Raw genomic sequence first — 15013 nt, 5'->3', positions numbered from 1 at the left:
GGCATGACCTCATCCTTTGCTCCAGGACTCCACCCTGCCTGCCCCAGGAGGCCCTGGGAGTTCTTCCTTCACAGACTGGAGCAGCCTGGCAAACAAGTGAAGAGAGATGGACTCTAGGCTCAGAGCCAAGACTGGGGCCAGGAGAGAAAGAGGGAACTGCCAGATGTGTTGAAGCCTGTGGCCTTTATTCATGCCCCCCACTAAAGTATAGCCAGAGACAAGACACCAGCCCAAAGCAGAAACACCAGGGGCCCGGGACTCTTTTTGAGTTACACCCTTCAAGTCCCCTACCCTAGACAGTGTCCTGTGAGCCAGAAGTGTATAAAGTGCTGGTGTGATGATCCTCTCTCAGGAAGGCCAAAGGGATCAAAAGCCCCACCCCTGAGCCAAGGCAGCAGGAGGGAGGACTCTGCTCTGGGAGGGCAGGGCACTGCCCTAGGTTCCCAGGGGGCTGGGAGGTGGAGGTGGGGGTGGGATGGGGTATGTTGGGGGGCGTTGGCAGGGAAATGCAATGCAGTCCTGGGCCATAGGGAACTGAAAAAGGGAGCCTTCAGCATGGAGCCCTGGGAAGGGGAGCCGTTTCTGCACCTCTGAACAGGGGGGTGCAGCAGGAGAGGCCTTGGGGAATCTCAGAGAATGGGACAGCCCCTCCGGCGCTTGTTCTTGCGGACCTGGAGGCCAGCCCGAGTGGCCATCTCAAATACCTCCCGGACCCCCTCCTTGGTCTTGGCTGAGCACTCCAGGTAGCCGAAGGCGCTGATCCTGTTGGCCATATCCCGGCCATCTTCGGATCGTACTGGCTCCTGGGAAGACAAGGCGAGTGCTCAACAGAGGCCCAGTACAGGGGTGCTTCTCCCCACCTCACCTCACCTGTAGGTACCCCCACAGTAGGTACCCACAGTACCTAGAACAGATCATCTCTAGCCCTGGCCCTACACTAAGCACCCAAGCTCCGGCCACCCTGGCTTTGGGGCCAGAGATCCAAGACTTATTCTCACATTCAAACTCTGCATCAGCCCTATATGCTGTGGTGCACTTCTCTTATCTGACCTCCCTGCTTTTATTGCAGTCTTCCAATCCATCCTCTGTGGCTGCCAGAGTAACTCCTAAAATGCAGATCTCACGCATCTGTCTCTAGGTTAAAAACTTACCATAATTATCTTTGCAGGATAGTCCATATTCCTTATCTTAGCAGCTTTCTCTAACTCTAACCCTCTGGTGAGAGTCACTTCCCAGGTCCCCAGAAAAGCCAGCTGTCTCACTCTGGGCCTCTCTCCAGTCACTTAAGGCTGGCCCTTGCATATTCACATCACCCACACCTCCCCAGGTATACTCTGATGGCATTATCTGCATACCCCCACAAAACAGCTATTTTAAGAAGCTGTCTCTGAAGACAGGTATTTTCTTACTCATCTTTAAATAGCCCCAACTCCAAACAATGGACAACATGAATAAGTTTAAGTGCCAAGTGACCTTGGGTAAGTCACTTCATTCTCTGATACGTCATCAGATACTGGACCTGCTGGTTCACCCTCACCAGGGTGCAGACTCCAGGAAGCAGGAGGTGGTACCACTGATTTGGTAAACAGGCAGCCTGCAACCCCTCAGGGTGCCCTCCTCCCTAGGGCCCCCAGCTGACAGCCCCACCTACCTGCTTCATCTTCGCCAGCTCTCTCCTGGTATGCTCATCGTGCCTCAGGTCCTTCTTATTCCCCACTAGGATGATGGGCACGTTGGGGCAGAAGTGCTTCACCTCTGGGGTCCACTTCTCAGGAATGTTTTCTGAACAGACATGTCCCAATAGGTGTTGGTGCCTCCACACAGGCTAGAAAGCTCTCCTGAGGGGGGCCCCTTGTAGGGGAACAGCAGAGTCTTTGGGGCTATTCAGTGTAAAAGTCCCTTTCACAGCTCAAAACTCTTCCCTCTCACAGTGCACCCTCCTCTGAGCCTTTCCAAGAGCCAGAGTTACCACAGTGAAGGAGACTAACAGGCCCCACAGCCTCAGCCTCTGAAGGTGGCTGAATGAGCCAGAGCCAGATCTACCTCTGACTGGTTGATGCCAAGGGTTCTCAGCACCCCCCCCCCCCCATACACACACACAACACTCCCACCTCACCCAGGCTGTCGGGGCTGTCGATGGAGAAGCACATGAGGATGACATCAGTGTCCGGGTAGGAGAGAGGCCGTAGGCGATCATAGTCTTCCTGTCCTGCTGTGTCCCACAGAGCCAGCTCCACCTGACACACACGGCTAGTGAATAGCTTGCCTAAGGACTCCAGTCACACATACACCCTCATGCTGCCACCCAGGGGTTCCCTCAAACCACCAGTCCTTTAAGGCTCACTGCACATCTACTGAGCACCTGCTGTGTACCAGGAATAGTGCTCACAACAAATTAGGGCAGTATTTTAAGAGACATCAGTGCTTGATCTTTGTGTAATTAATAAGTCACCATGGTGGGCACCACTATTTAATTAATTAATCTTCACAAGAATCGTTTGAAGGAGGTCTTACCATTTTGCAGTCAGGGGAGCTTAAGCTCAGAGGCAAAGGGACTGAGCCCAGATCACAGAGACAGTGTGTAGAGAACCCAGAGGTATATCTAGATCTCTTTAGTCTGCAGTTTCACTCCCTAGCTGTTACTGGTTCCAGCAGACAGTGGAGCAAGGACATGGGGAGGTGATGAGTAAGGACAGTCTAGGTTCAAAGTGATGGGCCAGGGTTCCCAGGGTAGATGGGAAGGCGGGGCTCTTTGCCTTCACCTGCTTGCCATCCACCTCTATGTCTGCGATGTAGTTCTCAAAGACAGTAGGGACATAGACTTCTGGGAACTGATCCTTGCTGAAGACGATGAGGAGGCAGGTCTTCCCACAGGCCCCATCCCCCACAATCACCAACTTCTTTCGGATTGCAGCCATGGCTGAGGCTAGCAGAGAAGAGACAAAAAGGATTTTGGGAAAAGCCAGTAAATCCAAAAACACATCTGGGGCCCCCAAGACCTCCCTGGAAACTGAGGCATCCAGCAAAGGGAGGCAAAGGGGATTGCTCAGGCATGTTCTTGCCAAGAAGCAATTGTTCAGGCAACTGAGCTTGAAATTCCTAATCTCAGGGTCAGGGACAGGTCTCCCCACAGATGAGTTAGAATACAGAAGAGGGTGGAAGAACCACTCACTTTTGGAGCCGAAAACATGAGTTCTGATTTAATCCACTCCCCAGCTGTGGGACCCTGGACACCTAGAGGGGTACTCAGGGATCAGGAACATGTCCAGAAGAGCCCACTTTGATCTACATTATGTATCAGAGTTTCAAGACAGACTTCATTGTTACCAGCATTTTAATACTTTTAAAGTTCAATCATTCTAGTCCAATCTAGAACACATTGTCCCTCAGTCAGCATAGGACATGCCTGCCCAGTCACACATGAGAAGTCCCTCTCCCAAGACCACAGGCTAGCAGAACCAGCTACCAGATGGGAGGTGGACACAGCAACTATGCTGGGCATATCCCTTGGTCCCAAGAAGCCATGAAGGTAGATGGTGCACTTTCCATTGTGACAAACTACTAAGTGAAGCTTGAATTCAGAATCATGGCAACAGTGACACTCGATGTGGGGCTGTGTGACTCTCAAGTCTGTTGCCTTTTCTATATTATCACCCCAGAGGCAGGAAAGAAAGCAGAGGGAGGGAAACCCAGACAGCAGTGGCAGCAGGCGGCTGGCTTCCCTGGCCCTCCCCATCCCGGTCCCCAAAGCTCTGAGCCACACAAAGGAGGCTCAGTCCCTGTAGCGCCCACAGCCCACATTCGGGCAGCCTGCCTTTCTTCCCCGCCTTCCTCCTGGGCCTGGCAGCAACACTGGGTCACTCAGCCCTAGGCAGAGGACAATGACCACACTGTCGGGGGCCACACATGCTGCACAGCAGAGTGACCAAGAATAATCCACCAGGGAATCACCTCCACCCACTCCCTGGAACAGCCCCTTCCTCCCTTCTGTCCAACTCACCCCAAGGCCCTGCCCACCTATCCCTGTGACTCAGGGCAAGGAGTCAGCTTCCTGGGGTTTCCATATGTCCCCCCACCCCCAACGCACATGAGCGAGCATCTGTGCAGTTCATCACACCTTCCCAGCTTCCCCGCCCCAAGCAGAGCCTCACTTCCTCCTTCCCTGGGGAGAGGAGCTGACCTCCAGCCAGCTGAAGTTCCCAGGCCTCCAGCCGGGAAGGAAGAGAGGGCGGGCTCTGGAACTGAGATGAAGTCTAGGCTGTTGGGAAGGGGGAGGGGGCTGCAGCCTGGGCTGGGAGGAGCCCCCCAAAAAGAGACAAACGAGGGCAGTCCCAGCACCAGCCAGGCAGGGAGCAGTTAAGAAAGGGATGGTAATCTGATCTCTGCCCAAAACCAGGCTTTTTTTCTCAGTCCCACATCCTGTCAAACTGGGCTAAACTCTACTCTCCACATACCACCACCACCTCACAGTACTGCCTTAGTGTGCCTTTTAGGAAGCAAACACTCCAGCCCAAGGCTAGTTCTCAACAGTGGGATCCTGTGTGCCTTCTCTCCCCTCCACACACCCATGCACAAAACTGGGATGAGAGGAAATGGATATGAGTCAGAATTTATAGAAGTTGAGAATACACAGCCACTCTCCCCAGCATAGAAGGGGCTCTCCCTGATACCCAAAAGACAGGCAAGAAGGCATGCACCATGCCAGCAGATTTCCTCCAAAAATGGAAATTTTTTAAAAAGCGAATTGCCTAGAAATTCCTCCCAGGTGACCAACACCCCCCACCCACTCCCACTAGTTCCAGTTCGACTGGCTTAGCTGTGTGGACACAGGCTCGGGTAGCCCCAATCTGGGACAGGCAATGTCGATGGAGAGCAGTCACCACTGGGGTGAATACCAGTTGCTTAGGCATGAGTATGGCACTGCCCTGCACCAGCAGGGTGGTTCAGGTGGCACCAGATGGGAGGCAGAGGCCAGACCTCCGCGGCAAGGCCCCAGATCAATTAGAAGATGTTCCTTTCAGGCTATGGTTGGGCCAAAAGAACTGGCACAGGCCACTAGGCCCAAGGCCAACATGGCAAAGACAACAGTTCCCCAGAGGAAGTGCCCCACTGACCCTAACAGGGGGCAACCAAACCCCACACAGGGCCTGGAATCCCTGGAGCCTACCCTAAGACAAGAGGTCCTCCCTCTCCTCAATCATTCTCCTGATTTCGACGGCTCAGGGGCCTGCTGAACCCTGCCGACCACCCACGAGGTCTAGGGAAGTTATCAGATACCTCATTCTCAACTTTAAAACCAGAAGCCAGGGCGGAACTCAGCCTCGGTCTTCCAGCCCAAAGCCCCAGGATAACTTTTAGCCAGGTTGGGGAGTGTAAGAGGGGGCTGGGAAGGAGGCAATTCTTAGACCCACACAAGGGGCTGAGTGAGTCCTTCCCAATCACCCCTTCCGGAATCTCACCCAGGCGGGCTCCAGGAACCGTCCCGAGCGGCGTCCAGGCCCCGCCGAGTAGTAGCAGACCCCCTGGTAACACCCCGCCCCTATTCCTGCCATTCCCCAGGCCAGGCCGGGGGTAATTCCCACCTCCACTCGGCCCGGACCCACACCCGAGCCAGGTCCACAACGGGCCGCCGGCCTGGGAGCTACGACGTCGGCGCTGGGGCTCCTCTGCAGAGACCCAAGCTGCCCCCTCACCGCTGCCCGGCGGGGCGGGTTCCGGGAAGCCGTCAGGGGTAAGGAAGGGACTCCGCCTCGGACACCAGGAGGCAGCGGCCCGGCGGGGCAGTTCCCGGGAGTCCCCAGCCGCAGCCCAGGGAGGGGCCGAGCCGGCCCGACCTCCGCTCAGCCCAGACGCGCGTCCTAGCTCCGGGAAGGCGGCCCGCGCTCGGGCCAAAGCCCATCCCCGGCCGGCGCCCCGAGCTCCGGCTGAGCGGAGGAAGGGGAAAGTGCCCTCCCGAGGGCGAGTTCCCGGGACGCCGCGCCGCCGCCCGCCGCTGCCCGCCGCTGCCCCACGGTACCTTCCGCTGCGCCGGCTCCAGCTGCGCGGCCGGTGCCGGAGGCTGAGACTGACCCGAGGGGGGCCCGGGGCCCGCCCGCCCCGCCCTCCTTCAGCGCAGCGGCGGGAGGGGCCGGCCCGGCAGGGGGAGGGACTGGCCGCGGGCAGCCCTTGGCTCCGCCCGCCCACCGCCCCAGCCCGGGGCCACCGCGGGTCGGCTCCGCCGGTGGCCGGGGGTCGGGGCGGTACCTGGACTGTAGGGGCTGGCGGGACCCCCGAGGACTGCCTCTGCCCCGCCTTCCAGCCCCTAGGGGAGGACCGGAGTCCGGAAAGTTGAGAGGTGCTCAGGGGGGAGTCGGGAAAGGACCGCTGCTGCCCTCCCGTGGCCAGCCAGTCACCCGCGCCTACACCACCTGAGACCTCGCGGGAGGCGGGACTGGAAACCTGCGTCCGCCCTGTGCTCCTGCAATCATTTCCAAGTACAGCCCAACATCACTCCCTTGCCTTGGAGGACTTTCAGAACCTTTGAGACTCAGACCACCGTTCCACTTCACAATTCCCTTCCTTCTCCCTGCCTGGAATCTCCAGTCCAGTTCCTACCTACCCCTCAAAGGGCACTCCTGGAAATCCTTCTGGATACCGCGCTGGGAATTCAGTTCCCACCCCGACAGCATTATTTCTGTGCTACTAGGTACATTTAGCGCAGTGACTTACCGCTTGGAATTATTTACCTACAAGTGTATCTCCCTCCAAGCAAGGTGGCTGAGGAGGTAAATGGGGGATGAGGAAGTCTACCAACATTTTATTAGTTTATGCTGGGCTCACTGTGTAGCTGAGCCCTTTTAATACTCATCATGGATCCTTTGGGTTAAGTACAGCCATTCCCTTTCGCCTATAAGGAAACTGAGGCTCAGGGAATTTAAGTGGCTTGCCCAAATTTTTGTGATTTGTGTGTGACAGTGAGAACTCAGGTCTGGCTCCATAGCTGGTGCTCTTTCCCTGCTATCCCTGTTTCTCCATCCTGACCCTTCCCACTGCCTAGCACAGTGTGTGGCCCATAATAGGTTTTCAACAAATATTTGTTGAATGAATTAATGTTAGAAATCATGCAGACTTTAACAATCTGAAATGTAACCCACACATTTGATAAATGAGGAAACTGAGGTTCAGAGCAGTTTGGTTCCTCAGGCTTTTTACCTCGTTCCATAAACATTTAGTGAATGAACTGAGAGCTATGTGCTCAGTTCAGATCCATTTCTGCCTTCAAAGAACTTACAGTCTAAATTTGGAATATTGACAATTAATTGAAAGATAGCTAAGTTATATGTAATATACGTATGTACATGAACTACCTTAGTCCTTACAATAACTTTACTGTTATCTCCATTTTACTGAGAGGAAAATTGAGGCTCACGACGGTTACAGAGCTAGTGTTGGGTCTGGCACCAGGACTCCAACGGCAGGACTCTAGAGCCACTGCTCTTAACTGCTACTCCATACCAACTCCTAATATAGACACTTACAGTACAGGAGGCATTCGCTGTACTCGGGGCATGCATGGATGGGCTGTGGGATACCCAGCCCTGAAGGACAGGTGAAGTGTTCAAGACAAGGTGATGTGAAGATTTTAAATGACCTAGAGCTACAACAGGCCCACAGTTACCAGAACTCTGGGAGCATGTGGTGGTGGTGAAAGATAGGACTGGAGAAGGAAGCAGTGGCCAGGCCACGAAGGTCCTTATATGCTGTGCTCAGGAGCTGAGTGTTGATTTTGGAGATGTTCTCTCGGGAATAACTTAGATTCACACTGTGGAAAGGTCACCTTAGGTGTTATGTCCCTAGATATTGGGAGAAACAGGGGAGTGGCTTAGACAGTTAGGAGACTAATGTTGTAAAGAACTACAGTAGTGAAGGGTAGGGATGGAGATAAGTGGACAAATATGAAATATATTTTGAAATATATAATCAACAATATTTGGTGATTGTTCAGCTTGATGGGGAAGAGACAGAAGCCTAAGGTAACCACCTCTAAGATGTCTAACTTGAGCAGCTGAGCTGGTGCCCACTGAGATGGGGAAGAGACAGAAGCCTAAGGTGACCACCTCTAAGATGTCTAACTTGAGCAGCTGAGCTGGTGCCCACTGAGATGACGAACCAGAAGGAACGTTTCAGGGGAAATGAATTCAGTTTGAGATATGCTGAGGTGAAGTGCCTATGGGACGTCTAGGAGATGTTCAGGTGACGACGACTAACGACTAGGACACATTGGTCTAAAGCTCTGGAAAGGTCTGGGTTGGAAGCACTCACATGGAAGATGCCAGCAGATGGATGAAGCCACAGAAGTCGATGAGAACATGTGGAGTGGGGAGAGCAGAGGGCCAAAGAACGAATCTGGGAACACTACATTTTTAGGACTGTTCTGGTGTTCTCTCCACCACCTCAAAGAGCTTTTTCTTACCCTGTGGTTTCTAGTCAAACTAAATAAAGACACACATTTTTATCCATCTGGTTTATTTGCCAATAGGTCCAATTTCAGATCTGACGCCCCTTCTTTAGTTAAATTGTCACTAAAGAAGGTCAGGGAGACAACTTCAGAATTTGGATTGGGAGAGGGGTAAGCATGGAGATGCTGGGATGGTGGCGGGAGGGGTGGGGCTGAGTCCCTCAGGAGTAACTGCCTGGCCCTCCCAGGGGAATGACGAAGACTGAGATGTCATCCCCGGAACCCAGCTTGTTGTTGGGGAGACGCCAGCCACGGTCCCGGGGAGTGCCCCGGGCGCCCAGCACCAGAGCTTGGGCCAGAGCTGTGTACCTGCCAGAAGCACATGTACACATTCATGAACCAACATGTATATGGAAAGATAGAGAGACAGGCCCTTATGTTGGTCCCCAAGCATTGCTTCCCTTTGTCCCTTCCTTCCCCATTGTCATCCCCTCACTGCCATACAACCCCTACCTGCTGGGGTCATTGGGCTCATAGGCTGACAGCACCCTGTCCACAGTGGCGGCTACCTCACAGTCACTGGTGACATCCCACAGCCCATCTGTTCCCAGGACCAGCACATCATCTGGGCAGTGCTCGTACTGTGTCAGGTCATACACTCGCACCTGGTAGGGAAAGAGGTGGAGAGGGAGCTTGTTGACAAGGCACCCTGAAGAAAGCCAACCTGAGACCCCAAGGGGAGGGAAGGTATGGTTAAGGAAGCCCTCTTACAGCTCACCTCAGGGAAACAGGAGAGGAAAGGCTTGATGGGCAGGGTGGAGCTGCAGACCTTCAGGTTATGGTCCCCCAAGCCCCGGGTCACCCCAATGGTGGCCATCACTCGAGCCTAAAGGAAATGAGGTGGGGGTGCTGCTATACCCTCTCCCAGACTCTGAAAGTGTGGATGCTCCCTCCCCTACCCTTGGGTGGAACCCCCACCTCCCTACACGAGTTGTGATGGGTCCTCCTGCCGTCTCCCACCTCTACCGTGGAGTTTACCTTTTTGCCCTCCCCACAGACCAGAGGAAACCTGAGATCCTCCAGCTCGATGTTTTTGTAGGCCCTGGGGAGAGGGGAGCAGAGGAGGCATCACCCAGGCATCAAAACCCCTCTCCCCTAGAAGCCACACCCCTCACACAAACCCCTAAGAAGGGCCACATCCCTCAACAACCAGTCTGGCCCAGCCTCCAGTTTCCACCTTGCTGCCGATGAGGGACTGGTTGCGTTGCCATGGGAACGGGCCCCAGCTCTGAGAGAAGTGTTACCTACCAGCCAGTCATGTTCTGGTCCCGGTACAGCATCCTCTGCCCCACCTCCTTGGGCTGAACTCTGCGGGGGAACTCAAGGTGGGTGAATTCACTACCCAGCAGCTCTGGTTTCAGGAAGCCCTGGGGTCAGGAGTAGCCAGACAGAGCAGAGGGCCAGGAGTATTAGGCTTACATTACACCCCGGTGTATAGATGTTAATTACACAGCACACCCTTACTGGAGCTTACTACGTGCCATGCACTGTTCTCACACTAACATAATCCTCATACAATGCTTAAGGCAGGACCTGTTGGTGCAAGGTGGGGAATGCAGAAGGTCACACAGTTAGTGAAGTACTCAAACCAGGATGCACTTGCAGCAGTCCAGCTGCAGAGCCAGTGTTTTAGAATATTAAACCATACTCCGTCTCATGGGCCTTTACTGTTCTCTCCCACCATCTCTGACTCCAGTTCCTTCCTCAGCTGGGGCTCCAGTGGGAGCACTGGGGCAGCCCACACACCTTCCTGCTATGTTCTGCACCACATCAGCCCTGCACTCCACAGTGTGCAGAGCAGCCCTGCCCTGAGGTGCCAGGAAGGAGTTGTCTGTGTGGTGTGGGTAGGAGAGTCTCAATACATAGGGTACACAGAGCACAAGACTCACAAGGAATAGGAATAGGGAGTTAAGCTCCTACTTACAAGCAACTGAAGACGCTGGCGCTCAGTCTCTGGGGTGAACTCACGGGACATTGGAATGATTTCACCATTCCGGACAATGATGGCTCTGCCCAAAGAAAAGATTTGGGGTTGCCTCTTCTCAGCCCCCTTGTGGAAAATTCAAGAAAGGCAAGACCTTTCCCACAATGATCCTTAGGATCCCTCACCCAGACTCCCATCTTCCCTCCCCTTGTGGCTATTTCAGGCCCTTCTGTGTGTCTTCCTCCTGATCCCTCTAATCTTCAAGTTTTAACACCCGCAACCTCACTCCCTTCTCTCCCCCCATTCCAGAAAGTATGACCCTCTGTAGCCTTTTTCAAAGCCCCCCCACCTTACCTGCTGTCTCCGGCATTGGCCACATACACCTTGCCTAGCAGGTAAACCACAACCAGTGCACAGCAGCCCCCCTCCACTTGGTGGCCACGCCGCTCCCGGGCCATCTGTTCATCCTGCCATGTGAGGAAGGATTAAAGGGGCTGGATGAAGAAGAGGTTCCAGGTACACAGGCCCTACTCCTGCCGCACCAAGCTACAGAAATGAACTGTCCCAGCCAAGCCACAATGGAGGAGAGGGAAGACACAGGTAAAATCGTCTCTTCCCCCTCCCCTCTGAACCAATCTTTTCACACCTTCAAAGGCGTGTGGGTTCTCAGGGTCACCCCCTCAGGCCACCTGACTCCCATAGAGTTGACTAGAATGTCTGCCTACCAGCCCTTGAGCTGGTAGACCTACTCACCATGAGCTGAAAGGCATTCTCGATGGCTCCCACTACCAGGCTCTCATGGGTCACTTCCTTCTGTGAAGACCAGCAGGACTGAGGACCAACCAAGTGAGTGGGATCAGAGGAACCCGGGGCCCCTGGAGTAGACGGGAGGCAGAGGGGAGGTGGCGAGGGGTCCTGGAGTATGTCAACCAGGTCCTTTAGCTGCTCCCGGATGTGGCGATGCAGGACCCTGGAGGCCATTTCAGCAGCTCCGCCCCCTGCATGCCCATCAAAGAGGCCCCAGTAGTAGAAGCAGAGTCCCTGGTGGAGGAAAAGTTGGAGATGAGTGTGTGTGTGTGAGATGCAGAGAAGAGCAAGGCTCTGGGCATCCATATAAGCATCACACAGGAAGTCAGAGCTTGGTATTAAAGGCAAATTAGATTTATTCACTTATTCACTAAGGGCCTACTATATGTTAGAAGGTAAAGCATCAAAAAAGCCAAACTCAGAGGATAAAACATGTAAAAATAAGGGCTGGTAATTAACTAAACCATCCATAAATACATGAGCATCTACAGTTTAAGTGGAAAACTAAACATGCATACTGACACAGTAGAATCTAACTAATCTATGCCAGATAAAGGTTCTGTGCCAGAAGGCAGGCAGCTAGTGAGTTAGGAAGTCAGTCTTAGACATATCTCAGATTTAAAATCAGATGCAAGGCTCCTGAGGAGAGGTCAGGAAAGTGGGTGGGGCTTACCTGGCTTTGGCTAGGATCCCTGGGTGCCCCTGAAACACTCCTCCGGCCTTCCACATACACTGCTTCACAGCAAGCCTGATCCTCATTGTGCCGGCTCTTTCCAGCATTGATGACCCTGCCAGGCCAGAGTGACCACATCAGGTTGGACACCAGACCAGGTCCTGGAATAACCCTCACCTCAGACACACATACCCTCTCTGGCCTGCTGGCCAAGCTGAGAAAGGTCACTGCCACCTGGGATCCAGGCCAGAGGGAGGAGGAGAAGGGAGCCACGTCAAAGGACAACAAGTACTGTTAATGTGTCAGGCCCCACTGCATCATAGAAAGACCAGCAGCAGCCCATGCCTGCCTCAGTTCTCCCATCCCTGGCAAAGGGGGCAACCCTAATGGTGCTGCTGGGGAAGGGGCTGTATAGGGGGTTGTAGGTTTTACTTTCCTGTTTGCCAAGACCCTACATTCCACCCTGAACCCTAATCAACTCTTCTGGTGCCTTGTCCACAGCATCCCACCCTCATGGGCACACCCACCTTTACCCTAAAATCATCCAGTGAAAGTTTTTGCTGCTTTGGCAATGAGGAAGGGCTCCAGCCCAGACCAGGAAAGAGGAATTGAAATAGGGTGGGAGTGGAAACCCACCTGGATTGCACAGGAGCCACATAACTACCAACTCTTCCCAAATAGGGAGCTAAAGGAGCTGGTGGTTGGCGCCAGCAACCACCACCTTCAGCGGCCCCATCTCCCTTAATGTCCAGCTTTCCCATCAGATGCATTAAAAATACATGCATCCTGGGAGCAAGGCGGCTGCTCCAGCCTCTTGGGCGGCTCCGGCCGAGGTCCACTTCCTAACCCGGCCAGCTCAAATCCACCCACCGAAGGGCGTTCAAAGGGATCCTCCCGCCTCTCCGGGCGGTCCCCTCCCCCGCCCCTGGGGAAGTCGGCAGCCGCCTGGTGTCGCGGGCTATTTCTGGGTGTGGAGGGGGAGGGGAACCGTAAGAGGGACAGGGAACTGGGGCGCTGGGGTCCGGAAGCCCAGGAGCGAGTCTTTCCAGCAGCCATCTCCTCTATTAAAAGCGACCTCCTCTCCTTGAAACCCCTCCTCCCTTAGCCATTAAACTGCAGGGCAGCGACTGAGAACTGGCCAACTCATCCTTCGCGGGGCCCTCCACCCTCCCGGCTCCGGAGGGGGAACAAGGTCCTGAGGCGGCGCGGATGAGGGTAGTCAACGATCTGGAAGGTCCTGAAGAAGACTGCACCCGACTTGAGGAAGGGCTGGGAGGGGGTGCGGCCCGAAGCCCAGAGGATAGCTAAGGTCTTGGGAAAAGGAGCTCCTGGCGCCAAGCGCAGCAAGGGGGACGCATCTCAGCGCCGGGGATGCAAAGCTGGGGAAGGGGTTTGTGGTGATGGGAGGTCCCATCCTGGTTAGATTGTTCCCGGGGGCGCTCACTCGGCGTAGCCCGTGCTCCAGGGCAAGCGACGGCCGGTGTCCGGAGGGCTTTGCACAGTCCGGCCAGCATGGTCGTCGGCGCGTCGCAGCCCCCCTGGGCTCAGCTGCAGAAAGGTCGGTCGCGAGAAGCTCGCTCGAGCCTCTACAGTCTTCGCGGGCGCCGCGCTCCCGCTCCCAGTCCTCGCCGGAGAGCTCCGGAGCCCTTCTGAATGGGCGGCGGGTGGCGCCGAGGTCACGTTGGGCAGGTCTGGGGACTTAGGGCGCGTAGGCGGGGCGCCCCCAGAGCTCACCAGGTGCGCCACGGCCGAGCGCACCCGGTTTAGCATGCTGCCTCCCTGCCCCGCCCTCGGCCGTGGCCCCGCCCCGTACAGGCCCCGCCCCCTAGGGCTTGCGGTGGGCGGTGCTGGCTCCTGCCAGCTCTTCTCTGCCATTGGCTCTGGGAGGGCAGGGCCGGACTCTGGCAAAACTTCCTCCTGCTCTGGGCCGCCCCAGGGACCGCTTAGCAGCTTGGGCCTCTTCCCCGCCAGGTTCGGCTTCGCCCCGCCCCAGTTTCTTTGGGGAAGAAGGGTCTGCCGTCATGGGAAGGTGTCAGAGAGAAGGAAACCTTATTTTAGCCACGCTCTAAATTAGACATCATGTAGAACTTCCCCATTGTGACAGGAAGGTAGTGTCTCCTTGCCCTAGGTCGCTGTGGCCAGCCTGCCCCGAGGGTGAGGAGCTGATGTCCTTAGAGAGAAACCAGCCGCCTCGGCGACCTATGGGTGTGAAGCACCTGGTGTGACAACACCTCCGGCTGGGGCTGCTGGAGTGAGAGTGAGGGCGAGCGAGCTGGTGTGGTGCTGAGGGTGATGAGGGGGTGGGAACAACGCAGGCTGGGGCCCCGCGTCCTGAATTAGGTCGCTGAGGGTAGGTTCCTGGGCTCCTGATGCCGCTGTACAGGCTGAAGACCATCTCTAGATCTGGGAGAGCGGTTGCTGCTCTGACTCCGCTTTTTTTCTCAGAACCCAATTTCCCCCCCCACATTTAGATCTCCCCTGACCACGGCAGGGCTAGTTGATAAGGGCACCAACAACCACCATTTATTGAGGACTTAACTACATAATAGGCCCCCAACAAAGCACTGCCCATTACACTAGGCCATTTCTAAAGCCCACCACACTTCGAGGTGGGATTTATTTATTTTACGTATGACGCGCCTTTTTATTTTACATGATTTGCCCCAAAAGGTCACACAGCCAGTGAGAGATTCACACTCATGTTAGTCGCTGGACGCCCAAACCCAATTCTGTTTTAAGGACCAAGTCAGGATCAGGGAGAAACGGTTAAGAGGGAGGTGATGGCAGAGAAGATCCTGAGGGCTCTCTTCGCTCTTCCTCCTGCAGACGCTGAGAGCAGTTCGGCGATGCTGAGCAAGTCCTGTGACTGCCGCCAGACGGCGACAGAGGCCAGGCTAAGCGCCTACCTGAGCCGGGAAGATGGCAATGACCGGGTACACGAAGAGCTCTGTTACTAAACCTGGTTTGGGTTTAGTATTGATCGCTAGGCCTCCAGAGACACTTCCTACCCCACGCATGGCCCAAATGGGACAAGGCCCTGCGGCCCTAATGCAAGTTGGGGATAGCCCTCAAGTCCCACTGGCACTCCGTTCATAATTGAGACTCTACCTCA

The 15013-nt window shown here is 55.1% G+C and overlaps 2 protein-coding genes across 6 annotated transcripts; both read right to left on the bottom strand.

The window, feature by feature from the left end:
• Positions 1–164: 164 nt before the first annotated feature.
• On the bottom strand, positions 165–6173 carry RHOC (ras homolog family member C). 3 transcript variants are annotated; one of them, XM_037005396.2, is made up of 5 exons: positions 6017–6173; positions 2763–2926; positions 2117–2237; positions 1652–1782; positions 165–803 (listed from the first exon to the last, which is right to left on the bottom strand). In XM_037005396.2, the coding sequence occupies exons 2-5, from the start codon at positions 2916–2918 to the stop codon at positions 630–632; spliced, it is 582 nt and encodes a 193-aa protein (XP_036861291.1). In that variant the 5' UTR covers positions 2919–2926; positions 6017–6173; the 3' UTR covers positions 165–629. The 3 variants fall into 3 exon arrangements, with proteins under 3 accessions (XP_036861291.1, XP_036861292.1, XP_017499667.1); XM_037005397.2 differs by lacking the exon at positions 6017–6173 and adding an exon at positions 5583–5976; XM_017644178.3 differs by lacking the exon at positions 6017–6173 and adding an exon at positions 5460–5480.
• Positions 6174–8494: 2321 nt separating this feature from the next.
• PPM1J (protein phosphatase, Mg2+/Mn2+ dependent 1J) lies at positions 8495–13697 on the bottom strand. Of its 3 annotated transcripts, none has more exons than XM_017644169.3 (10): positions 13346–13697; positions 11902–12016; positions 11175–11462; positions 10776–10888; positions 10422–10506; positions 9746–9864; positions 9476–9539; positions 9216–9323; positions 8951–9102; positions 8495–8806 (listed from the first exon to the last, which is right to left on the bottom strand). In XM_017644169.3, the coding sequence occupies exons 1-10, from the start codon at positions 13669–13671 to the stop codon at positions 8659–8661; spliced, it is 1518 nt and encodes a 505-aa protein (XP_017499658.1). In that variant the 5' UTR covers positions 13672–13697; the 3' UTR covers positions 8495–8658. The 3 variants fall into 3 exon arrangements, with proteins under 3 accessions (XP_017499658.1, XP_017499659.2, XP_017499660.1); XM_017644170.3 differs by having other exon boundaries at positions 9007–9102; XM_017644171.3 differs by lacking the exon at positions 13346–13697 and adding an exon at positions 12538–12765.
• Positions 13698–15013: the final 1316 nt, after the last annotated feature.

Source organism: Manis javanica, chromosome 4 (genome assembly GCF_040802235.1).
Source record: "Manis javanica isolate MJ-LG chromosome 4, MJ_LKY, whole genome shotgun sequence".
Lineage (NCBI taxonomy): Eukaryota > Metazoa > Chordata > Mammalia > Pholidota > Manidae > Manis > Manis javanica.
Note: the sequence above shows the minus strand (reverse complement) of the source record. Positions and strands in the feature narration are given on the sequence as shown.